The sequence below is a fragment of the Rousettus aegyptiacus genome, unplaced genomic scaffold (genome assembly GCF_014176215.1).
Source record: "Rousettus aegyptiacus isolate mRouAeg1 unplaced genomic scaffold, mRouAeg1.p scaffold_m13_p_2, whole genome shotgun sequence".
In the NCBI taxonomy this organism is placed as follows: domain Eukaryota; kingdom Metazoa; phylum Chordata; class Mammalia; order Chiroptera; family Pteropodidae; genus Rousettus; species Rousettus aegyptiacus.
Genome location: NW_023416295.1, coordinates 138,711,981 through 138,738,162, shown reverse-complemented (window position 1 = coordinate 138,738,162; position 26,182 = coordinate 138,711,981). Strand labels below are relative to the sequence as shown.

The 26,182-nt window shown below is 32.4% G+C and overlaps 1 protein-coding gene across 4 annotated transcripts in view; it reads right to left on the bottom strand.

The window, feature by feature from the left end:
* Positions 1–26,182, bottom strand: part of CPNE8 (copine 8) — a 176,678-nt gene that overhangs the window by 131,622 nt on the left and 18,874 nt on the right. For all 4 annotated transcript variants that reach the window (XM_036236629.1, XM_036236630.1, XM_036236627.1 and 1 more), the window contains exons 2-4: positions 22,134–22,174; positions 18,486–18,532; positions 5,632–5,735 (exon numbers count right to left, since the gene is read on the bottom strand). In XM_036236629.1, the coding sequence (XP_036092522.1) occupies positions 5,632–5,735; positions 18,486–18,532; positions 22,134–22,174 (192 nt within the window). The remainder of the gene's footprint in view (positions 1–5,631; positions 5,736–18,485; positions 18,533–22,133; positions 22,175–26,182) is intronic.

Sequence of the window (26,182 nt, the reverse complement as noted above, 5' to 3'; positions counted from 1 at the left end):
ATTTTCCAAATTTCTACAATGCAATTTCTATAATTTTCCCTAAGAATAACACATTTCTAAGACAAAATTTTAAGAACAATCATAGTTAAGCATAATGGATAACTACATACACACAACTAAGGAACAATTACACTGTTTTCCACACTTATTTAAATGGATATGCTAGAAAAAGCATAACGTAAAAAGAAAAAAAAAAGCCTGTTCTCACAGGTTAAAAGTATTATGAGAGATATTCTAATAAATGGGAAATCAAACGGAATTAATTAAAGCGATATTAAAACGATTACATGAACTAAGAGAACACACTTGTTGCTTTTCTTCATAATCTTTCGGCATTCCTTCCTCTGGCTCTAATTGCTTGAAATTTTTAGAGCTCATATAAAATTGAAATAATGTTATTTGAATCATATTTCTAAAATTAACCAAATACATTCCAAAAGTAAAATGATACTTACTTAATTCAGTTTTGCAATATGCTTCCACATTTTGAACATTATACAATATCTGTGAAAATTACTACATTTAAAAAAAATAAGAGGATAAAATATATCAATGTACCTATACTAATCTGTTACTTTATTTCTTCTTGTCATACTGAGAGAAAATAAAAGAATACAAAATGCTCCCATTCCAATAAAACATAACAATTTCCTAGATACTTTTATTTACTTAGATTAAATGTTTTAATATGTTATTATTTTCAATGTGCATTGGAATACATCAAACATACTTTCATCGGTATTAGATAATCAAGGCAAAAATAAAAGTATCCAGTTTAGGGATTATTTTTAATCTTCATAAAATTTTAAAAATTCAGGTTTGTACCATTGAATTATAAAATATTATAGGCAAAATTTGACTCAGTATTGGAATGCACAGATCCTTGAACAATTTAAACTTTCTGGGCCTTGGTTTTCTCGTTTATAAAAGTTCGATAATTCCACCTTAGAAATTTGTCTGGTGGATTAAATATGATTACGTATGTGAATGAGTCTATTACAAACAGTGATTAAGAGCAGTAGTATTACTATTGTAAATCATCTCACTTTGAATGTGCTTATAAAACTCATATACTAACTGCAAACTTCATAACTTCTGTAATTATTTCATTTAATTTATAAATAATTGAAAGATATTAGTAACAAACATTTTAAACCATCTAATCATTTCCTCCTTCTATATTTCTACCAGTAACTGTATTAAAGTCTTTGTTTCATAACTCCTTGACACACATACAGTAAAATTAAGCAATATTATTGCATTATCGTCAACTATTATGAAGTACATTAAGTTCTATCAACGCCCTAACTTCCTTCCTTTCTTTAAGTCTTTCCTTGTCCATGCTAAGCATACTTAGTAAGCTTGAAAAACATGAGATAAGTCTCAGGTGCCTTCCTAACCTAATATATTCTCCTTTAGACTCACTAATTTGTTAAAGTGATTCTTAAAATGCTATTTGGCAAAACGGACATAATATTTAAATGACTAAACAGCACCAAGTTTAATGGAATTACATTTCTTGAACTGGACACTCCTTAAAATCCATTAGCTTCCATAGTCTCGCCTTCAGTATTAATGAGCATGTGGTCACTAGTCTCTGTATACAAGGAAATTTTTCTTTACCTTCTCTCCAGAATGACTAGCCAAGCTCTTAGGTTTTGCTCAGTGTTCTACTGACTAATATTTGCTTACTGTCATCCTTTTGAGAGCAATATTTCCTTTCTTTTCATTCTATTTGTACAATTCTAGAACAGCTACAGTTATAAATATCAAGTGATGAATAATGAGCAGGACACAGACTGAAGAGGCCAGCGCAAGGAAAGTCAAAATGAGACAGCAGTGTGGGAAAGTGTGTGAGTACAGTCACCTGGCAGCAGCTGCTCATGTTGGTGACAGGGGGCCTGTTGGCAGACAGCAACCGAAACAAAATAGAAATGGTGCTAAAACATAGGCAAGGATTTCAAAGAACTACGAAAGCTAATAGGATCACTAAATTGGCCTCAAAAATTAGAACCAAGCAGTGAATATGTCCATATCCCTTTTTTGACTCTAATTTATCTTCTAAATGTGCAAAAAATTTGACTCTAATTTATCTTCTAAATGTGCAAAAAAAAAAAAAATGCATACAGGGATATTCACTGCAAAATTACATGTAATAGTAAGAAGAGGAGCAACCAAATGGTCCATCAGTAAATGTTTGGTTAAATAAATTGTAGTTTTTCAAACAATGGAAATTAGACAGACATTAAAATGAATAAGATATGTATAGTGACAAAGAAGGACTTTTTTTTTTTTTTTGGTATTGGGAGAACAGCAAACTTTCACTTTTTAAGTTCCTATATTATCTAAAGTTTATAATAAATATTTATTACTTTTAAATGAAAGAAAACAAACAATATAGATAAATGTGAAAGAAGAAATAAAGAGAAAACAAAGAATCATGAAATAGTGCCTGGTTTTAGGATAAAGTCTGAAACTGGAGATAAAAAATTAAGGGGGTATCATACTGGTCTAAGATAAAAGGAAAATTCATTTTAAAAATTACTATAAAGGCCTTGAAGAATGGGACAATGAAACCACATCTTACATGATTTATATGTCTGTTTTTAAATAAAAACACTATGTACAATTTCCAGGACACACATGGTCAGGAAATCATTACATTCCACTATCAGCTTTTTTTTTCCCTCATGAGACTCATTTTTATTACTTCAAAACAGGTTTCAAGAAAATAAAAACAAAATGGGGCATAAGAATTTTTATTTGATAGAAACACTGAATACTCAGAACTCCTACAACTCTTGAAGGAAAGGGGCTGGTATAAAAATTTTTTTAAAAGAAGTACTGCAGGTTATTTTAGTGCCTAAATTTTAGAGAAAAATTAAAAAGATTACTAACAGTAGAGACCTTTTTTTTAATATTAGGAGGTATATTATGAATTTTTCAAATAAAATTTTAAAAATCTTTATAAATTGTGACATGGTACATTTCATTGTTTTCAGCTCTTAAAATAAGACTTATCTTTTAAATACTTGTGATGTTCATAAACTCTGTTTTAATATATTAAAGGACATACTATAATGTGTTATGCTTTTCCATTTCAATAGATTTCCTTTTAACAATATTCAAACACTTCAACAACCACCACAGTTTACCTCTGTGGAACAAAAACTCAATAATAATAAAAAACAGACTGACTACAGATTCTCTGTGAACAGGGAGTCAGTTTTAATGACAATATTATAATATGCCTGAGTCAGCACCAAAATAACAAGAATATTAAAAGACATAAAAAATTCTTGCTCTAGTATCCTGGGTCTTGTAAATATAAGGCCATGAAGTGATAAAAAGAAACCACAGTTAACAGAGATCCACGTACTATACAAAGAAGCAACTGAGAGAAACTTAAAGATCTGTGAGACATCCACCATGGAGTAGATGAGATCACCTTGGAGTATGTGCAGAACTTGTAAAAAACCCACTAACGCACAGAATGGTTGAAAGAATGTTCATATATACTGCCCAGCATTTCTACATAGTTAAATTTTTCACTTATTTTTTTTAATAAACATAGGCAAAAACCTATAAAATTCAAAGCAGTGCTGGCGACCGACAATGCTCAGGGAAGACTCTAAATAGAATTTCTCCAGTTTCCTGCCAATATTATATAGCATTCGGTGCAATCATAGGACCCAGTCTTATGTTATAAAAATTGCCTTTAAAAATTATTTTTTTTAATTCAAGTTTCACCTAATATTTATATGGAACCGCAAAATACCCCAAATCACCAAAGCAATCTTGAGAAATAAGAACAAAGTTGAAGGGATCTTGTTACCTGATGTACTACAATGTTACAGTAATCAAAACAGCATCGTACTGGCATAAAAATGGACATGTAGATCAATGCAACAGAATAGAGAGCCCAGAAATAAACCCACACCTATATGGTCAATTAATTTATGACAAAGGAGACAAGAATATGCAATGGGGTAAATATATTAAAGGACTATATCAGTCTGCTCAATCAATGATGTTGGAGAAAATGGACAGCTACATGCCAAAAAAAAAAAAAGTGAAATTAGACCATTTTCTTATATCATATACAAGAATAAACTCAACATGGATTAAAAACAAATATAAGACCCAAAACCATAAAATTCCTAGAGGAAAACATAAGCAATAAACTCCCAGACATGCTACATGAAATAAAAAAGTGAAATTAGACCATTTTCTTACATCATATACAAGAATAAACTCAACATGGATTAAGGACTTAAATATAAGACCCAAAATCATAAAATTCCTAGAGGAAAACATAGGCAATAAACTCCCAGTAATATTTTTTGGATATATCTCCTCAGGCAAAAGAAACAAAATAAAAAATAAATAAATGGGACTACATCAACCTAAAAAGTTTCTGCACAGCAAAGGAAACCATCAACAAAACAAAAAGACTACTTACCAATTGGGAGAAGATATTCACCAATGATACATCTGATAAGGGGTTAATATCTAAAATTTATAAAGAACTAATACAACTTAATATATATAAAAAAACAATTAAAACATGAGCAGATATCTAAATAGATATTTCCTCAAGAGGACATATAGATGATCATTCAACATATGAAAAGATATTCAATGTCACTAATGATCAGAGAAATGCAAATTAAAACCATAATGAGATATCATCTCACACCTGTCAGAATGGCTATCATCAATAAATCAAAAAACAAGTGTTGGTGAGGATGTGGAGAAAAGGGAACCCTCCTCATGCAATGTTGGTGGGATTGAAAACTGGTACAGCCACTATGAAAAACAATATGGAGATTCCTCAAAAAAAAAAAAAAAAAATTAAAAAGAGAACTACCTTATGACCCAACAAGTTACTTCTGAGCAATTATCCAAAGAAATCCAAAACACTAATTTGAAAAATATATGCACTCCTATGTTCATTGTTGCATTATTTACAAAGCTAAGATATAGAAGCAACATAAGTGCCCATCAATAGACAATTAGATAAAGAAGAAGCAGTACACACACACACACACACACACACACACACACACACACACACAATGGAATGTAACTTGGCAATCAAAAAAATGAAATGTTACAATTTGTCACGACATGGATGAACCTAGAGGGTATTATACTAACTGAAATAAGTCAGAGAAAGACAAATACCACATGATCTCACTTATATGTCGAATAAAGAAAAATATAAATGACCAAACAAAACAGAAACAGATTCACAGATGCAGAACAAAGTGATTGTTGCCAGATTGGGGTTGGGAGGAGGCTGGATGAAAAAGGTGAAGGGAAGTACAATTGGTAGTTACAAAATAATCCTGGAGATGTAAAGTACAAGATAGGGAATATAGTTAATAATATTGTAATAACTATGTATGGTACCAGGTGGGTACTAGACTTACTGGGGTGGGTACTTCAAGAATTATATAAATGTCTAACAGCTATGCTGTACACCTGAAATTAATATTAAATAATATTGAAAACATTTTTTAATTAAAATAATAAAAAGCTATGTGCAAACTCCTTTCAACAAGTAAAAATAAAATAAACTTTGAGAAGGTTAAAAAAATAAAATAAAAAAGTTTTAGAAGAACTTACAAGTCAAAACGAAGATTCTCTCTTTCTTCAAAAAAGTAGTCCAGAATAAATTTTCTTACAAAATCAGGATTTAATGTATTATCAATTACTTCAGTCCTTCCAAACTGTTGATAAAGAGAGAGAGAGTTTAAAATCAAGCCTTCCTCAGTTACTTATTACAGTATAGTACTTAGTATTAACATAGTTTCTTGAAAATATAAGCAATAAATATTCACGTGATGATAAAATAAAGTTTTTAGAGAGGACATCATTTACTCTTATTTACTCAGGAAAATCAGAAAATGAGCGCTGAGTTCATACAAATTACTAGAAAAGCAGCTCCTGAAATTTCATACAATAAGCTATAACACTCTCCTCTCTTCACCACTTAAAAGTCAAATCCTTTTTTAATCAAAATAAGTTATTTCTACCTTAAATTTAAATTTATCACATATGTTTTGCCTAACTAGGCCAAGGAATACATATTCTTACAGTTGGAGGGGTCAAAGTATCCATAAACAAGCAGCCCTCTACACAAAACCAGTTAGCCATATTTTGGAAAGACATTCTATTAACACACATTGATCATTCGTTTTTTTGTTTTGTTTCATTTTAATTCTTGTGGTATCTGAGCAGTCAAAATGGGACCTATGATTCTTACGAGGTTTTAAGCTAGTTAATTACACTTCTGCATAGAAAAAATAAGTTTCTCCACCATAAAGGAAACGGAAACCAAGAAATAAAACTTCAGGCTTACATTTTTCCCTTCCTACTGCCATGGAATTCTAATAAGGAAAGTTTAACTTTTGGTTCTGAACAGCATTACCATGCTGTCTTATCAGAGAACCAACTTTTATTAAAGTTCAATGAAAATCTATCCTCTTAATAGGAATAAAAGAAATGTGCTTATCTACTAAAAGTGAAGGTCATGAGCTTACATAGATTTTGGTAATAAAACTATGGTACAGAATATTGATGACAAAGGGCTTAACTATGGCTATTGTTAATTATTCAAAAAAGAACTAGTTTGCAGAGGCTTATGCATTAGACAATGTTTGATATCATGGACCAATATCATACAGACAAACCATAACCCAGGTAACTAGTTCGACATTTCCAAAATACTAAACATTTACTTTGAACAGTTATAATTCTAGCCATCATTTTTTGAGTACCTACTTGGTTCTCTTTTCACCCATTACATTAAATCTTTACCATAACCCTGAAAAGTAGGCTTTATTTGTCCCATTTTATAGATGAGAAATTTGAGACAGAGGATCCCAACCTAAGTGACTGGCTACAAAAGTGAATTCTTTATAGAACTCTTGTCTATTTTAGCTTAGTACATGTTAGGCTCTGGATAGATTCAGCAATGAACCTATCCATGGTTTCCAATTTTAAGAGAATGGAAACAAGAGCATGTACCTAATAACCACGGGCTGGCAAAGTCCACGTACCCCAAAAGAGCAGTGCAGAGGTCAAGGAGTACAAGTCTGAACCAGAGAGAGACTTAGCCTTTCTAGGCTTCTTACTGCCTAAAGACAAAATGGTGCCCAGACCAGATCAGAGAATATCAAATGGGAAAATGCTTAATACTTTCAAAGAAAAAATCAGCTAGTATTCATATTCCCCAGTGTCCAAATCCTTTTTGTGGATTTTAATCCATACTCACACTCAGAGGGGAGAAGATAGAGTGAAAATTCCACAGGGCAAACTCCACTGAATTGCAAATCAGCAATTCCCAAGGGCCTATGAGCCATTAAAAATCCACAAATCTATTTCTTAAGGAACACTGTCTTGTCAGCAATATGTGTGGCTGAGTATACTCTGCTATCTCAAGTGAAGATTAGATGTAGCCATCAAAATTTTAGCTAATTCTCTATAAATTATGAACATCTATGACAATATGCCTTCTGACACATAGCGCTGAAGTTGCTTTTGACGCCATAACAGTAACCTTCGTACTGCTAAATCCAGGGGTCACTTTTTGGCCCTCCTCGCACTAGTTTGAGCAGCAGCATTGACACAGCTGTCCATCCTTCCTTTCTGAAGCTGTCTTATCTGGCTTTTCGATAGCACACGCTCCTGTTTTTCTCCTCGTAGGTTCTCAGCCATGCAATCTCTCACTGTCAGAGCACAGTTCTGAGCCCTCTTCATCTGTCTATCTTCACTCTTCTGTTAGGTTATTTTATCTGCTCCTTTGGCTTTAAATCCCATCTATACAATGATAATTTCCAAATGTGTATCACCCACCCAGACTCACCTGAGTATTGTCTTACAAGCCTCTCAGAACTATCATCTAAATTTTAAATATTTATTTTATACCACAACCACTACTCCAATCCTGGTCCTTACCAAGTCCACCTCTTGTCAGTAAATGTCACCATCCACTTGATTCCTTAGGCCATAAATGGGAGCCATCCTCCTCAACTCCTTTTTAACCCACCAACTCCTATTCATGACCAGTTCATAGATTGTCCATTCCAACTCCAAAACACATCTCACAGCTCGTTACTTCTCCCCATAGTTCCTATCAGCTTAATGTAAGCTTTTCATCTTTCTCATGGACTACCTCCCAACTCACATCTCTGCATAATTACTCTTGTTCAGTCTCTAACTCATCCTCCATATAATATTCAGAGCATTTTTCTGAAAAATGTAAACAAGGTCATGAAATTTCACTACTCTGAGTCTTTAAAGGTTTCTTTGGTCCATGGGACTTGGCCCCATCTATCTTTTTAACTTCATCGTAGGCCAGGACTCTTCTTTCTCTTTGCCCTAGGCAGCTGGCTTTCATTCAGGTCCCATCTTATGGACTTTGCACATGCTATTTCTTCTTCCTAGAATGCTCTTAACCTCAATCTTGCATGGCTGACTTTTTTTTTATTCTTTAAGCCTCTGCTTAAATGTCAGCATTCTGGCTCTGTATAATACCCACTCTAAAGTTGGTCTCGACCCTAACATTACACTCCTTCTAAAAAGCTGCTTATTTCTTACATAAAGCTTATACTTTGGAATTATATTTTTATATAGTCGCTTGTTTTATATTACCCTCACTAAATAGTTAAGCTCCACAAAAGCACAGGACGTACATATCTGTTTGAGTGACATCTGTACAAAATTAAATAAATGATTAACTAAAGCAGATCTGTAATATCTTGTTCAGAGAAAAAAATTTCAATGATAATGTATAATATAGTACTAATTTTGATTAAAATATGTTTATATCTACATATAAACATAGAAGACAGCATAGTAGAATGTAAAAGTTATTTATTTTCTAATGTTTTTATACGAATTTCTAGGTTTTCTTAATTTCTTGCAAAGACTATATTTCATTATAGAATAAATAGAAGCAATGCTTAAACAAAAAGTTTACATTAATACAAGTATTGCTTGTATTAATTCTATAATGAAAAGTAGAAATTGGCAATAAGAAATCCACCAATACATTATGACTAGTTCAGCTCATGGGAAATGTGCTAACTCTTTCCTAGATGCTGAAATATATTAGCTATCAACCAAGTGATTAATCTTTTTGACTTGAAATAAAATTTGTCTTAGCTAATGCCTTATATTACTAAATAAAGCTTTCCTAATTCCTTGGTAAAAGATGCATATAATGCAATGCAGATCAGAAGAGATTAAAATTTTGAGGAAAGACAATTATTAATAATATTTTTGATGATATACACCCCCAAAAAGCTGAAAGAATTGTAACTTGTATCCTAAAAAGTCTCTTTCTGAATATCTACAATATTGGATTGTCAGAAGCACTACTAACCTGATTACAATAATCTCTGACACAATGAACATATCCAAATATGTGGACAGTTAAGCACTTTTACACAATTATACAATACTAAGTTTCATCACCTCATGATTAGGGAAAAAATGTTCTTTTGCTCACTTAGTGTGAGTTTTCGGTCATTTGAAAAAAGGACATAAATTCTTAGTTTTGTTAGAACCTAAAACATTGTTTCTTGTAAAACTTAAAGCAAAAAATAAAAAAAAAATTCAAATTAAGTTTTTGAAAGTTTTCCTTTGTTTTACGTTGGAGCTAATTAGACAAATATGTACTTTTCTAATTTAGGAACAAATCTTGAAGAAGCGATAGAATGGAAATACTCCTGATTTCTAAATCAACTAATTGTTAAACTGCTTCAGAGGAGCAGTACTACAAAGAACATTCATCTATTTATGGCACAAAGCAGATGAACTCTGTTTTGAGAAAAATGTTGAGAAGGGTTTAAAGTATTGTGAAGGCCCAGAACAACTACCCAGTATCATATTCATTTTTCAATTGAAGTAATAGTGATGAAGGAAGAAGGTCATCTGTACCAGCACACATCTTTAATTCAGTTTTATATTAGAATTAAATCTTAGTACAAATGATATACAGAGGACAGTGTCCAGAGGTTAAATGAGAAAACTAGATGAACTGAGTAGTGCAGACAAATAACATAAGTTCAATAAAAAGAACCACAGCTTAGTACTATACATATTTAATTGGCATTAAAGATACCAAGGGAAAGTGAATGTGCACATGCATGTACACAAACCCGAAACTGAAGATTTACATTCTTATTCAATTCCTCTTAGGAGTTAAACACTGTATTAACAGAGAATCCATAGACTTTTTTCTCTAAGAGAAAGAGATACAGTTCTGTCATGTAACTCATTACCCGGGACTTTTTTTTTTTTTTTTTAACAAATCAATGATCTGAAATTCATTTAATTATAAGAAGACAAGTAGAAAGTCTGAAGGCTTTATCTAGATCTTACATTATTAAAGATCATTGAGAAGTAGCTATAAATGCAGATATGTATGTTTACACACAGAGAGAGACAGAGCCAGAGACAGAAAGAGAGAGAAGTATAGAAACTTCAATTCTAATATTCTTGGTTAAGACAGAACATTTCACATCAAAGTCTTTCTTTCACTTTTTAGGATCTTCTATTTTTAGGAATAAACCTAAATTATTAACCATCAAAAAAAGGACACCTTGGTCATGTCTATGTAATTGTCACGCATAAGATATAGAAAGGACTAAACTTAATCCATTTTTAAAATTAGATTATAGTATTTTAAAATCTTAGTTAAAACATTTTAATATTAAATTATACTCTAAAAAAATAACAATATTTTAAGGAACTGCTTTGACCATGTCTTTGTTCGCTATTAATTATGCGATTAGTGACATGTTTTGCTATTTAAAGAGAAAAAAAAAACAACTCAATTTATCCAGGAGATAAATTGTTTTTATTTATGTTTAGTTTTTCATTTATGTGAGACAAGATTTTTTTTTACATAAAATGAGCAAATTATTATTTTAATTATTTTACATTAAATTATTTCAAATTATGTTGCCCAATTATTTTAAATCAGATTATCTTATTTAAGTGGCTATCTAAATTCAATTGAAAATAAACTTGAAAAATGCATTCATATCCAACCCTGATGTTTTTGGATATTTAAAAACAGTTCTATGCATTAATGAACAATAAATGTTGTTGACTGACATTAATTAAAAAGTAGGCAAAAATGTATTTAAATAAGCAACACTAACTTTTGCTCAATTTCTAAGAAATCCTTCAAATTAATAATTCCTGGATCTTTAAGAATTATTAAATTCTATTATTGCCTTTCTTAAGTTTGTGAAACCCACTTTCTCCCCTTCCTGAAATTATTATATTATGTAAGAAATTATTATATACACAATTTCAGTACTGAGGTTCTTAAATTCTCAGTGCTTATTTTTATAACTTTTAGTCAATTTAATTTTTTTGAGATTTTTATAGAAAAATAGAAACATTGCAAAGTTAAATCTGAGAATTATTTTCATTGAAAAGTGTTCATAACAAACTTTTAGTTCTGTCACTGGCAAATTAAGTTGTTTCAGACCAAGTCTTACCCTGAAAACAGCTTGAAAAGTTAAACAAAATAGTAAAGTAATCTTTTTGGAGGCACCAGAGAGTGTACAAAAACTCATAAGTTGTGGAAACAAAAAGCTAGAGAAAAGAGAAGCCAGAAGAGGTACCCTGCAGGGTCCTACATTTCAAAAAGAGAAGCCAAGCTGAGCAGCGATTTCCAGTCTCATCAAACTAGGTAAGACAACGAAGTTTTGAAAAATGCATGAAGAGGTCATATGCACATACATTCTATATTTTCCTTTCACTTGTCAATATGTTTAAATTTTGAAAAAGAGAGATTTAAAAAATAAAGCAACAGAGGCTGTGGGTTGAGTATGTATCAAGGAGTAAGGATGAATCAATCAGAAAAGCATTGTTCAGGAGCAATGAAGCTCAGCTTCAAGTCAGTCAAATCTTTAACTGAATTAAGGTGAATTTTTCCTAGTTTGGTTGTCTCCCCAGGAGCAAAAGTAAACCCACACTGGAGAAATATAAAATCATCCAAAGCCTCAAGTTATCCCTAAGTTTTCCTGTTCAGTATTTGGCATTTATTATCAGGTGTGAGGACTTCTGCCTCCGGCTCTAATGGAGTCACTCCTAAGAGACCAAAAATACTTCTGCCGAGAACCTCAAAAGGTAGATAAAATACAAAAACTTATTGTTTGGTATTATTGCATATTGCAAAAGCAGCCAAGAATTGATGAGTCCAATTCTAGAGAGAAGGGAAGTTAATTAGTGTTACCCAACTTTAGCTTGGAATGACCAGTGACAAAGAAAAAAGTCCAGATTAAAATAGAGAGAGAAGCAAAGCCAGGAAGTCTCGGCATATTGATAAAGCTAACAGATTTCAACTTCGCCTTATAAACTATGGACAACTTATATTAAACCCCAGTTTAATTATCTACGGCTAGGAATATTTGTAAAACTACCTTATGTCCTTTTCTAAGCATAAATATTTCAAGGCCTATCTGCAGTTCTCTTTCCAAAACTGTTATGGATAACATTAGGAATCCAAATAAGTGTATACAGTATTTTCCTTAGAAAAATACAACATATTTTTGCAAAAACAGTAATGGCTTCACAGGGACTACACATTCCACAGAACATGTTGGTTTTTCGAAGTTCTTTCAACCACATGCTATGCAGCTGTTCTTGTAAGAAAACAGAACATGGAACGTCTTCTGCTACAATCCCCACAATCAGTCACAGCAGAGAAGTCATGACACCTATAGTGAGAATCCTTCAAATGTCTGCTAGAAGACAATCTCTATGGAGTGAATGCTCAGCAGTATATTGTAATTAAAGATTTTTTTTAAAGGATAGAAAAGAAAACCAAACCAAGCAAAAACACTCAGTTGCTCTATGACATGAATCCAATAGTGAAGGCAATGTCAGGAGCCAGTCAGCCCCTCTGTGGTTTAGCCACAATGACATCTATAGACTGTGGGGAGCTTCCTCTTTCCTGTACCAATAATTTTAGATGTTTCACTCTAATATTTCTATAGAACAAAGAGGAAGAATGAAATGAGTATCCCCTAAACTTTATGAGGTAAATAGCATGTTTTCAACAGATGCTATTATTCAAATTCCAAAATATGTCAATAAAGTCACAATAAAGAACAGCAAAACAAGCTCTGGGCACTCAGAACTAATTAGCATATCACATAAATATTCTCACATGAAAAATGTGACCTTTGTACCAAGTGATCTAAAAGGATTCTTCCAACTCATAAATTCTGAAACCATGGTAAGTGTGTGTGTATTTGAAGCTATCTTCAAATTTATCTTTTCACCAAATGTTAATTGAGTACCTCCTAAGAATAAAACCCTGTCCTAAAGGCTGTAGTGCAAGAGCTTGACCTTTAAGGAGCACTGAGTTAAAAAGTGAAGCCAAGACATATAAAAAATAACTTCACATAAAAAGTGTTGATGTTTGTTGAGTGGTTTAAAGTAGAAGGTGACAAGGACCATAAGAAAGATATAGAAGCTATAGAATTTCAAAGGTGCAAGGAGGAAATTCTAGTTGTGAAATTTAGAAAAGACAAGTAAAGTAACATTTAAGCTGAGTTTTGAAGAATTTTCTCATTCTTTCTGAATATGTGTGTTTATGTTATTATATATATTACTCAGAATAGCAATGAATAAATGTTAAAGTAGATCAATGTCAATGGAATGGTGCAAAAGCAGAGACAATGTTAAACTATAATCAGCATTTGGCAGATTTGCCTCCAAATTACAATCACTGTGGGTTACAAACAACTTCAGCTTGCTTGCTTGCTTTCATTACATACTAACTTAGGGAATCTGGAACCAACCCTATAATTTAAAATGTTTAAAAGTAATTCACAAAAATAGATTACCAATAGATAACTAAAATTTAACTCAAAGAAATTAATCACAACGAATCTCTCAAATTCAAGTGTACATCCGTAGGGATGTTACTTTGCTATTTCCACTTGCCACTAAGAGGTTTTTATATTTTCATAATTCATGGCACTTACATATCATTTCTAGATCCAAAATTATTAAGCGCTAAAATCTAATTTTAGTTTTAAGATCCATTACTTTGAGAGCTTTTGATAATTCACTATCCTTAGGACATAATGAAGATATGCAGGTAATTCTAATAGCGTCAGATATAATTTTAAAATTTCAGATTTAAACTACAAGATAAATTTAAATAATTTTTGTATCACTTTATTTGGGATATTTGCTTTAACATATTTTAAACTCTTTTTAAAATTTTTTATTCCTCCTTACTATGTGAAAGTAATTCATTTCAGAACAGAAAATCACATGCTGGCTACCATGTTCTTTTCCAGAATACATCTAAATTCAGTACAAACACAACCACTACATTATAGACATAGTGCTGATACCTAAATCAGTAACTTGATTGTAGAGACACACCGGAGTTCCTAGTAAAACTCTCCAATGATGCTGCATGCTTCTTGAGATAGAAATACTGTCTATTTTGAAATTATATTCACTACTGCAACTACATAATAGGTACCCAATAAATACAGGCCAAATTGATAAACAGATATATTTAAAATTATTAATAAAGTATCTATAATATTATTTTATTTGTATGATTCCAAATATCTTGAGAGCAATTATTAAAGGGGTTCAGAACAGGCCTCCCAAGATGAGTCACTTTGGTTGAAGGCAAATTGAGACCGTGTAGGCTCACAAGAGACTTTTACCACTCCTTTAAAGAATTTAAATTAGGGGCCTTGCCCATAATAAGAGTTATCACCAAAAATAATATTTTGTACACTAACTATAGAGTAAGACAAACTTTTAATTACTGAACATGTGCTTTTCTTATTATCCGGTAATGACCTTCCTCCCCTCTGAAGCTCAAAGGTATCTTACCTCATCTTATACCTCATTTTTTCTTTCTGTCCCTGAACTTCTCAGGTAGGTATGTTGGGTCTCTAACTCTCATGTATGTGGGGTTCCCATATGTACACATATAATTAAATTTGGTCATGTTCTCTTGTTAATCTGTCTCATGTCTATTTGATTATTAGACCAACCAAAAGAACCTGGAAGGGTAAAGTTTCTTCCCTTCCCCCATAGTATCATACTAGTTTTTGCTATTGTCTTGTAAAATAATGTTCAATATTTAAAAGATATTCGATGAACTGATAAAATGAGTAGAAAACTCTTTTGGAATGCTATACCACCATAAAATTACAGACTAGCAAGGAAATTAGAGCTAATCAAGTACAACTTCTTACCTGATCAATCGGTCTAACACTTGTCTGAATACAGGTCAACCTCTACAGTCCCAGGATATCGTACTAGAAAATCCATTCTACAGTGGGATATTGTAAATGTTACAAAAGTCTTCTCACAGTAGACTAAATAATGTCTCTTTGTCTCTCCATCCTTTGGGTCAAATTTTTTGTTTCCATTTTTCCGTTTCAACACCAAGTAAGTATATATCCATTTCCAAATGAAAATACTTTAAGAATTTGAGGACAATTATTATGATTATTCAGAGTCTTTGCATCTTTCAGGTTAAACATGCCTTCATTCATATTGCATAGCTTCCATCTCTTTCTTCAGGATGGTAGCCCTCCTTAAATACAGACTTGGCATTTCAAGGGTCTCAAATGAAGAACTGAAAAGTAACACTGCAGATTTGCTCCCAATAGAGCAAAGTACAATAATATTCGATTGAATCACATGAAATTGCCAACACTCAACCATTTTTGACCTATAAAAATGACAATTTCATATAGCTCAACATAATAGCATTATCCTCCCTGATGTAAGCGCTGCACATCCATCAATGCATCCTCAGATTGCATTAGCTTTTTAGCAGCTGTGTAATACCACAGCTTCATATTAGGTTTGAGGCTAAGTTAATCTCATAGGTCATTTTCCCATCAACTGCTGGGCTTGTGAAACGAATTTTACAGAATTTTATAAAGCAGGAATTTACTTACCTGCCACTTACTGTTTGTTATACTTATAGAAGTTTTCTTGATCTCTTAGAATCCCAATGTATTCTTAATCACTTAGTGCTCACTGTGTGCCAGACACTGTTATCTGTGGTTCACATTTAATCCTGACTACGACTATATGAGACAGAATCATTATCATCATTCCCCACATTACAAAGGGAGAAAGACAGACACTGAGTGGTCAAATGCGCCCCCTTAACCACCACATCTCACTGGCTCTCAAAATAGGGAAACTGTCATTCTCAAATGTTTTGAGGGGATTTTATAAAGTGAAATACACTATATATATATATACACATATATATATACACATACACATATATACGTATATATGTATATATACGTATATATATGCATATATATACACATATATATATATATATATAGTGTATTTCACTTTTCCACCCCTTTTTTTAATCTAGCAAGTTCAATTAGCTGCTAAATACCATGGATTTTAGCGACGAAATGCTTGTCTCTTGCATCTGGCATTTCCTTTCTATTCTTGAAGAATCATCCTCTAGTTCTTTACACTTTTAATTCTTTTGAAATTCTGTCCATTGAAATTGCCTCTTAACTGGTATCTCTCCATTTGTCCACCTGCTTCTACTTACTCTATATAATTCTGGGACCTATTTCTTATCACTTTCTCAATTTCTACTTTGTTTTTATACTCCATTTGAGTATTATTCCATCTTACTAATACAAGAGAAAAAAATAAACATGAAAATTACTGTTTTCTGTTATTATTTTAAAATTATGCCATTTTCATTAATAAAACAGAATGTAAAGGTTGAGCTCAGATAAGGATTCTGCAAAGCAAAGTGGCCAAATAACGGGCTCTGGAGCCAGATGGCCTGGGTTGAAATCTCAACTCTGTTTTTTACAACTGGGTAACTTTGGTCAAATCACTTAAGATTTTTGTGCTTCAGTTTTCTCATTTGTAAAGCAATGATTTTAATAACATCTACCTCTTAAGGTTATTTTGAAAACTAAATTGGTCGATATATCTAAAGGGGTCAAAACATCAGTCATTATTATTACAAAAGACCTTGTAAATTAAGTAAGAAATGTATATCATTGCTTAAGTAATAGGAAAGCCTCATCACTAGGGATCTGCATTGGTCCAGATACCTGCTCCTATACCTTACAGATTCTTATCTCAGTTCCTTTATTGGTTCAAGTAATGTTATTTTCTGAACATTCCCAGTAAATTCTCAGCCCTATCTAGCCTAACCTACAGTTAGTTAGTTATTCCAAAGGATTGTGCCAGGTCTTTGAAAGAGAATTGGAGAGTGAAGAACAAAAGAAAAACATCTATTTGGAAAATGATCAAAGGAATAATTAGAAAAACAAGAGAGAGAGGCATGGACTCATCAGAAGACCAAACATAACATGGGTCTCAATAAAACAGTGGCTCATCTGAGATTTTTTTTTTTATGAAAAAGAATTCATAACACTGGATAACATTAAAGGAGGAAGGTATGAGAAAGAAAATCAGGGATGGCTCTAAAAATTGCAGTTTGGTATTTTGGCTGGTGATATTATTAACTATTTTTGGAGCAAAGAAGAAGCAGGGATGGTGAGTTTACATTTAGTTATGTACAGTCTGACATAAATATCAAATAACCATATGAAAATGTTAGATAAGAGAAACTGGTGCACAGTATCCCACCTACTATTAACAGTAGGGACAATTTTTAAATTGGTTTATTCTCTCATTTTGGGGAATAAATTACAATAATTTATTCTTACCCTCTATCTCACAGTTGAGACACTGTGGTAAATGGCTGGCTACAAAGCAATCTGTAGCAACAAATAGCACGAATCTCACGAGGGAAATCACACCAGAACCTGTAACCTCATTAAAACAATTCACCAACTTCCTGTGCTAACCGGCAACCACAAGCAGATGGAGATAACCCTTATTTTAATATGCTTGCCTCCCTTCCAGCACACATCCTTCCATTTGAACATAAACATACTCTAGAATATAAATTAATCAAAATAATAATTCTGTCCTCCTTGCTTTTGTTTCACTAAGCAAAATATATTTGTATTAGGAAACTGAGTTTCTTCTTTATTTTCAAATAATAAGTTACTAACTGGCAAAAAACAGATGATAGTTGATATCATATACTACACTTAAAATGCTTAATGTGATATTTTATGAAAATGAGCAGTTGACCTCTAAAAGGAGACTAAGTCCACAGACTTCAATTACATAAGGATTGCAACACATTAAATTACTTTTGACTGGGGAAAGTACAAGTTCAAGGGTAAAATATTCCACAGGAAGGTCATAAGTCAGCCAAACATTCAGAATTATTAAAAATAAAACATAAAGGTTACATTCATAAAATAAAGAAATTCAATCTTTGGGTTTTAAAAGACAACAAAAACAGGCATGTATCATCTTCATCAAACTGTAGCTTACACCATATCTACCAGCACAGTGATTTTTTTTTAAAAAGTTTTAATTCTTACCTCTCTCCATTCTTTATTTCCAACTCCTTGTACATATAAGACACAAACTACAAAAAATGAAAATATGTATATATAAATGTCATTTATAGACATCAGATCCAAAAGTGTATAATTTATTTTTCAACTGTTCAAAAACAACAACAAAATTAATTCCTAATCCCTAGCCTTACTCTTGCAAGAAAATTGCTAGTAAATTATAAAGTGAATGAAATATTTTATTAAACAAAACAAAAAACAAACTATATCAGATCTTTAGAACTTAATATATAGAGAGCTTGTCACATAAAAAATGTAACAATTTACTAATGTCTTCTATATTATGCTACATATATGAGAAAATTTTAAATCTATAGTTTAACAGTTTAAAATACTTCATTATGTTACTAGACATAAGTCAGAGCTTTCCCTAAATACCTATTGTTCTCAGAGTCATCATAGAAAAGACAACTTAGAGTATATCATACCCTATTCAATTTTTGCAACTCTCACCCTCAATACAAGCATATCTCATTTTATTGTACTTCGTAGATATTTCATTTTTTACAAATAGAACTTTTACGGCAACACTGTTAAGTCTATCGATACCATTTTTCCAATAGTAGTTGCTCACTTCATGTCTCTGTGTCACATTTTCGTAATTCTCTCAGTATTGAAAACATTTTATTACTACATGTGTTATATTGACTTGTGATCAGTGATCTTGGATGATACTATTATAATTGCTTTGGGGATGCAAATATAAGACAGCAAACTTAATTGATAAATGTGTGTGTTCTGACTGCTCCACTGGCCATTCCTCTATCTCGTTCCCTCTCCTCAGACCTCCCTATTTCCTAAGAGACAACAATATTGAAAATAGGTCAATTAATAACCCTACAATGGCCTCTATGTGTTCAAAAGAAAGGCAATGTTGTACATCTCTCGCTTTAAATCAAAAGCTAGAAATGATGGGGCTTAGTGAGGAAAGCATGTTGAAAGCCAATATAGGCCAAAAGTTAAGCCTCTTGTACCAGTTAGACAAGTTGTAATGCAAAAGAAAAGTTCTTAAAGTAAATTTAAAGTTCTACTCCAGTGAACACACAATGATAAGAAATCGAAACAGCCTTATTGTTGACATGGAGAAAGTTTTAGCGGTCTGTATAGAAGATCAAACCAGCCACAACATTCCCTTAAGTCAAAGCGTGATGCAGAGTGAGGCCTTAGCTCTCTTCAAGTTTATAAAGGCTGAGAGATGTGAGGAAGGTGCAGAAGAAAAGTGTGAATCTAGCAGAAGTTCATTCATGAGATTTAAGGAAAGAAGCCATCTTCATACCATAAAAATAAGAGGTAAAGCGGAAAGTGATAATGTAGAAGCTGGAGCAAGTTATTCAGAAGATCTAGCTAAGGTAATTAATGAAGGTGACTACGCTAAACAACAGATTTTCTATGTAGACAAAGGAGCCATATATTGGAAGAAGATGCCTTCAAGACTTTCACAGCTAAAGAGAAGTCAACATGTAGCTCCAAAGCTTCAAAGGACAAGCTCTTATTAGGGGCTAATACAGCCAGTGACTTTAAGTTGAAGCCAATACTCATTTGCTATTTACAAACTCTTAGGGTCCTTAAGAATTATGCTAAATCTACTTTGCCTGTGCTCTATAAATGGAGCAACAAAGCCTAGATGGCAGCACACCTGTTTACCATAAGATTTACTAAATATTTTAAGCTCACAATTAAGACCTACTGCTCAGAAAAAAAGACTCCTTTCACAATATTACTGCTCATTGACAATACACCTGGTCCCCCAAGAGCTCTAGTGGAGATGTATGAAATTAATGTAGTTTTCGTGTCTTCTAACACATCCATTTTGCAGCCCATGGATCAGGGCACAATTTTGACTCTTGAACCATATTATTTAAGAAATAAGTTTCTTAAGGCTATAGCTGCCATAGATAGTGATTCCTCTGCTACATATGGGCAAAGTAAATTGAAAGCCTTCTGGAAAGAATTCGCCATTCTAGATGCCATTAAGAACATCCGTGATTCATAGAACAAGGTCAAAATATCAACATTAATAAGAGTTTGAAAAAGCAGATTCCAAATCTCATGTATGACTTTGAAGGGTTCAAGATTTCAGTGCAGGAAGTAACTGCAGCTGTGGTAGAAATACCAAAACAACTTAATTAGAAGTGGAATCTAAAGAAGTGACTGAATTGCTACAATCTCATGATAAAACTTTAATAGATGAGAGGTTGTTTCTTATGAATGAGCAAAGAAAAGTGGTTTCTTGAGACTGAATTTATCCCTAGTGAAGATACTGTGAAAGCTGGTAAAAAGACAAAAAAGGATTTAGAATATTACATAAATTTAGTTGATAAAGCAGCAATAGGGGTTAACTTCAATTTTGAAGGAAGTTCTACCATGGATAAAAGCTACTAAACAGCATAGCATGCTACAGAGAAATCGTTCATAAAAGAAAGAGTCGACCAATTCAACAAATTTCATCAATGTCTTATTTTAAGATATTGTCACAGCCACCCTAACCTTCAGTAGTCACCACCCTGATCAGGCAGTGGACATCGATATCAAGGCAAGACCCTGAACCAACAAAAAGATTACTTACTAAAAGTTCAGATGACGGCTAGCGTATCTTAGCAATACAGTATTTTTTAATTAAGGTATGCATTTTTTTTAAACAATGGTACTACACACTTAATAGACTAAAGCATAGTATAAATGTAACTTTTGTATATACTGGGAAACCCAAAAAATTTGGGTGACTCCCTTATTTACAATATTCATTTTATTTTGGTGGTCTGGAACAGAACCCACACTATCTCCAAAATATGCCTATATTGTAAACAGGTAAGAAATCCTGTCAACCACAAAGGGAAGTTGCAAAAGAAAGATTAAGTGTTTGGGGTAAAGACTAAGGGATAAAAAAAGTCTCACCCACTTGTCACATACGGAATTTTTAACATCTACAAATTATAACGCCATTTCCCAATGACTACCTCAAGAATTCTAACATCTGACAAAACTTTTCCTACATTTTTTTCACACATTTGTAGAGGTGGAGAGCTGCTTAATGTCAATTTCTAAATATTACAAGATTTGTAAACAGTAGCTGACGCATACATTAATTTTGCTGTTTTCTAATTCAAACCTTTTTGTCTTTTTTATTTTATAAGATATGTCTAATTTTCAAAATCTCTAATTAGGAATCAAAAAATTAAGTTCATAAAAGAATACGTTACATATTTCACTTGGTTATATATGACTTTATGTACTGTTTTTATTTACAAAAAGAAAAAAAAAGGAAAGTATTACTCAGTGACTAAATCACCTAAAATCATGGCCTGTAAGGATTGTCTTTCAAATATAATTTCTACCGTATGGTCATACCATGAGGCTGTAATTTCAAAGCTGAGCTGTCCTACACTGGAGTCATCTGCAGTTTCATCTGATTCTCAAAATGCTAAGCAATTCTCTCTTTAACCAGAATACTGCCTAGAGAGATGAGGACGCAGGGCTTGCGATCATTCCTCTTCTTGCTTTCTAGGGTTTAAAATGGGTATTTAAACAAGAACTATGAGTTCATACATTTTTTGCAAAATCAAGTGAGTAAAATAAGTAGACTATTTCAAAAGCAAGTTAACAGATACTTACTTGGGTCAGATTTAGAAAATGTGTCTCTGTCAAGAAGATTTCTGTTGAATAAAAAAAATATTTTACATGAATATAAGGTCAAAATATTTATAAAAATATATAATAAATTCGAATGTTTATATATTCCATATAATGATTATACACATATACACAAAACTGAATAAAAACTTGCTAAAGATCTGCTAGTACTTATTCAAAGAACATCACTGGAATCTGGGAAGCCAAGAGGGTTATTTGTTCAGCCTTGCACTGCCGTTAGCCCATAACAAGACTCTCCACATTCTAAGATCAAAATCTCTGAGAGAATTAACTTAGGTTTCCTTTTATCCCTTCATTAATAAGTACAGAGATGCTCAAAAATGTTTCCTGAATTGAATTGTGAGTTGCTACTAATGCAAAATTGTTTGAGATTCAGAGCACATAATCACATTAGTCCATACAATTAGAAGGCGACAGCAAAGCACCATCTATTGCCATTCAGGTGACATCAACCCTGATGAGTTTTAGGTCGCTATTTCGGTTTGGGAATTTAAGTTGAATGTACAGATCTTGCTCAAAGATTCTTCTCAGTTGAGGAAAGGATTTAAAGGTAGATAACGCCATGATTAGAATCTATCTATTCTCTTTTTACAGATATTTCCACATCTACAACAGAATAAAAATTAAAAACCAGAAAGTGTATGTCTAGATTCATCTGGTGTTGGGGTTACCTTCAATGAGCAATGCAGTCCTATTACTCTAGGCTCAAAACGATAACCCTGAGTAATAAAAAAAAAAAAAAAAAATGAAGTTCACTGTGCTCTGATTAAAAAGATAGTCAATTACTATAAAAAATTCTATCTAAAACATGATAATTTTGAAGTTATATCCTTGTCTGAAAACCTTGGCTGTCAAGAATGAGGACTTGAAGTTTCCAAAAATTAAATGTGTGCTTCATATTCATTCTCAATTAATTGGTAATAATTTGTATTAGTTAAGTTATATTTCTGTATTTAATACTTATAAGAATCTCATCTTTAAGCTGTCTTATTCCTCCACCAGGAGTATGACTCATGTGCATTTATCTAGACTGCTCTTGGTATTTGAAAGGCCTTCATTTTGCATATACATCTGATATCCTTCCTTTTTGCAGGTTCTCAAAAGTTATGGCTTCTGTGGAATCACTGTACACTGATAAAATCTGTTTGAGAATAGCCAACAGAACAAGTAGCAAAGACCAAAAAAAAAAAAAAAAAGAGAGAGAGATTATGTCTTGAAGGATTCCTAGAAAAAAGAGAAAATATCAGACATATTTATATTTGGAATTAAGTCAGATTCAAAGACCACCAGTCAGAAATCAAATAAAACGATCCTTCTGTCCCCTATGTAGACACTGTGATTCCAGCAATGGTTGGTAAAGAGTAAATTAAAACATTTCCATTTGAGCAATTACTGTGATGTATTTTTACAAAAAAGTAGTTTTCCACATAAGGGGAAATTCTCCAGGCCTTCCTGTGTCTCCAGCTTGTGTTCATTAAGTGTCCTAAAAAAACTGTAATTCAACTCTTTCTTTCTGGGTTAAAAAAAATCAAGGAGACATGACAGTGGAAGATAATGTAGTGTGTTTGGAACTCAAAAACTATGTTATACACATATTTAGAAGAAAATCATGTAATTTCAGTGCCTTGTTTATCTTTAACCCATTTCCCATTTAGAAAAAAAATGTGCAGCTCTTTGCCAGCATTACTTTAATTTTACATAAACACACTATTTGAGGCTGAAACAAATCTGACTGGTTTTCAATGTGGAAATAAAATATAAAAACTGTTCTTGGAGTTATTTCTAAACAGAACTTGTCTCTAATCCTAATGTAAACATAAATCGAATTCATCAAATGAATCTTCGGCTAACAACTGTTCAAGAACGATGTTAACATCATGCTAAGGAAGGCTATGCTTTCTAGGATTTGACACTTTCAGTGATCAAGAATTACTGTATTTTGTAAATGGAAATATCATTACTAAAATCAGAATGCTATAAATAGAATTATGTCAATTGTTTCCAAAGACTATTGATATACTAGAGCGATGCAAAAATAATAATAAAAGCGAGACATTTCACAGCAAACTTTGGGGGTAAGGTTAGGACTATAATCCACAGTCATCTCAGGGTAAACGCAGCAGCCGCAAGCACGACCAGCAAGTATTCTTGAGGCAAATAGGAAATGGGTTTTAAAAAGCCACAATTTTTAACCACAAACATAAAATGCTGAATTTCTAATAATAATAAAGATAATTATTCTTAATCATAGATTTTACTGCTCACATTGATTCTTCCAGTCATTTTGATCCATAACACATAATGGTAAGGTCAAAACCAATAAAAAGAGACAGAAAATCTTAGATCCTTCTCATATGATGAGAAGTAACACTCCATAAACTCTTCATAACAATCCCTGAAACTTATAATTTAACTTTCCCTTTGCTGTCTGATGATAAATTTCATCTATACTTTGGTCGTATGACTGTAATAGAATAGACCACCTCTGACTAGATTTAATTTCCAAAGACTACCTACTCAAACATATATGATTTTAAAAATTTGGAAAAGGCAAATATATATATATATATTCTGTAAAATATATATATATTCTGTAATATATATATATATATATATATTCTGTAAAATAGCAGGGATTATCAAAACACATCATCCAGTTTGGATTTATAAGAATGCAAGATTTCTCCCTTTCCAAATCCTACTAGAAACAAAGTACATTCACATTAAGTAAAATGAGAAAGGTGTTACTACGAAGGCCATTTTACCAAAACAACAACAACAACAACAACAACAACAACAACAAAAAAACACTAAACTGAGGCTCAGAGACACTGAGTAAATGAATAAGAGCAAACAATCCAGTACAGAATAATCCAATGCAGCCAAATCTGAATCTGATTTCCCTGTTCTTTACAAAATGCCTTAGAGTCTAAAGAAGTCCAGAAAAATCAACTTATTTTCCTGTGAGTGTTGGAAATATAGAAGCCTTTGTTATATCTATTGGTTGAGCCACTAGAGTATCAAATAAAATAAATTGTAGTTCATGGACTAACATGAAGAGAGATGCTGCCTACAGAATGAAGAGAAAGGAGGCCAAACATAACTGCACTTAACAGAAAAATATTTTTATTTTACATATAAAGTAATTTAAAAAATAGCATGAGTGTGTACTCACACAGACACACACACACACCCCACATCTGCCTTGTTTTCTTTTTTAATTTTTCAATTACAGTTGACATAAAATATTAGTTTTGGGTGTATGATAGTGATTAGATATTCATATGGGAAGGCTACTTCCTCCTTCTGTGAAGGTGTCATTGCTTGAGCTGGAATCCCTATAACTTTATGCCTATAATTTTATAACATGATGTTAAACTTCATCAGATGAAAAATCCCGAACATGTCATTCTATTCTGTAAATCTGTGCAGCCAAAACAAGGAACTAAACAAATTCCTGAGAAGAAATTATGGAAAAAGACAGTGTGTGAATTAGAAAATTTACCTGCAAAACTAACAGAATCAAAATTATGATCTGTGAATTGCCTGAGTTATTCTAATAAACCACTTATCCTCAAACTCCAACTGAAGTGCCTGGACTATGGACTTAAAGGAATACAACTGAAATAGCATAACTAAACCTAAGGCCCAATCAAAATCTAACGTGCATGAAGAATTACTGAGTTAATGGAAGAGATGTATTTCATATGAAGCCTGAAATAGGAGTAGATGTGCAAGAATTTAGTAACACCTTTCTAGGACCATGAAGGAAAAAGGATCCTATGACTATCCCCTTCTACTATTCAATCCTCATTGATATGAGTCCCTTATGACAGAGACTGATGCAACGAGCTGTCCTCCCTTGACGACAATAATCAGCTAGCTCATCCGATAACCCTGCCTGTTCGGATTTTATGCCCAACTTTAAGATATTTTCTCATGAAGTCATTAGCACAGAACCGCACTGAGTGGCCAATGTGAATGTTAACAGTTTTCTTGACCATAATAGT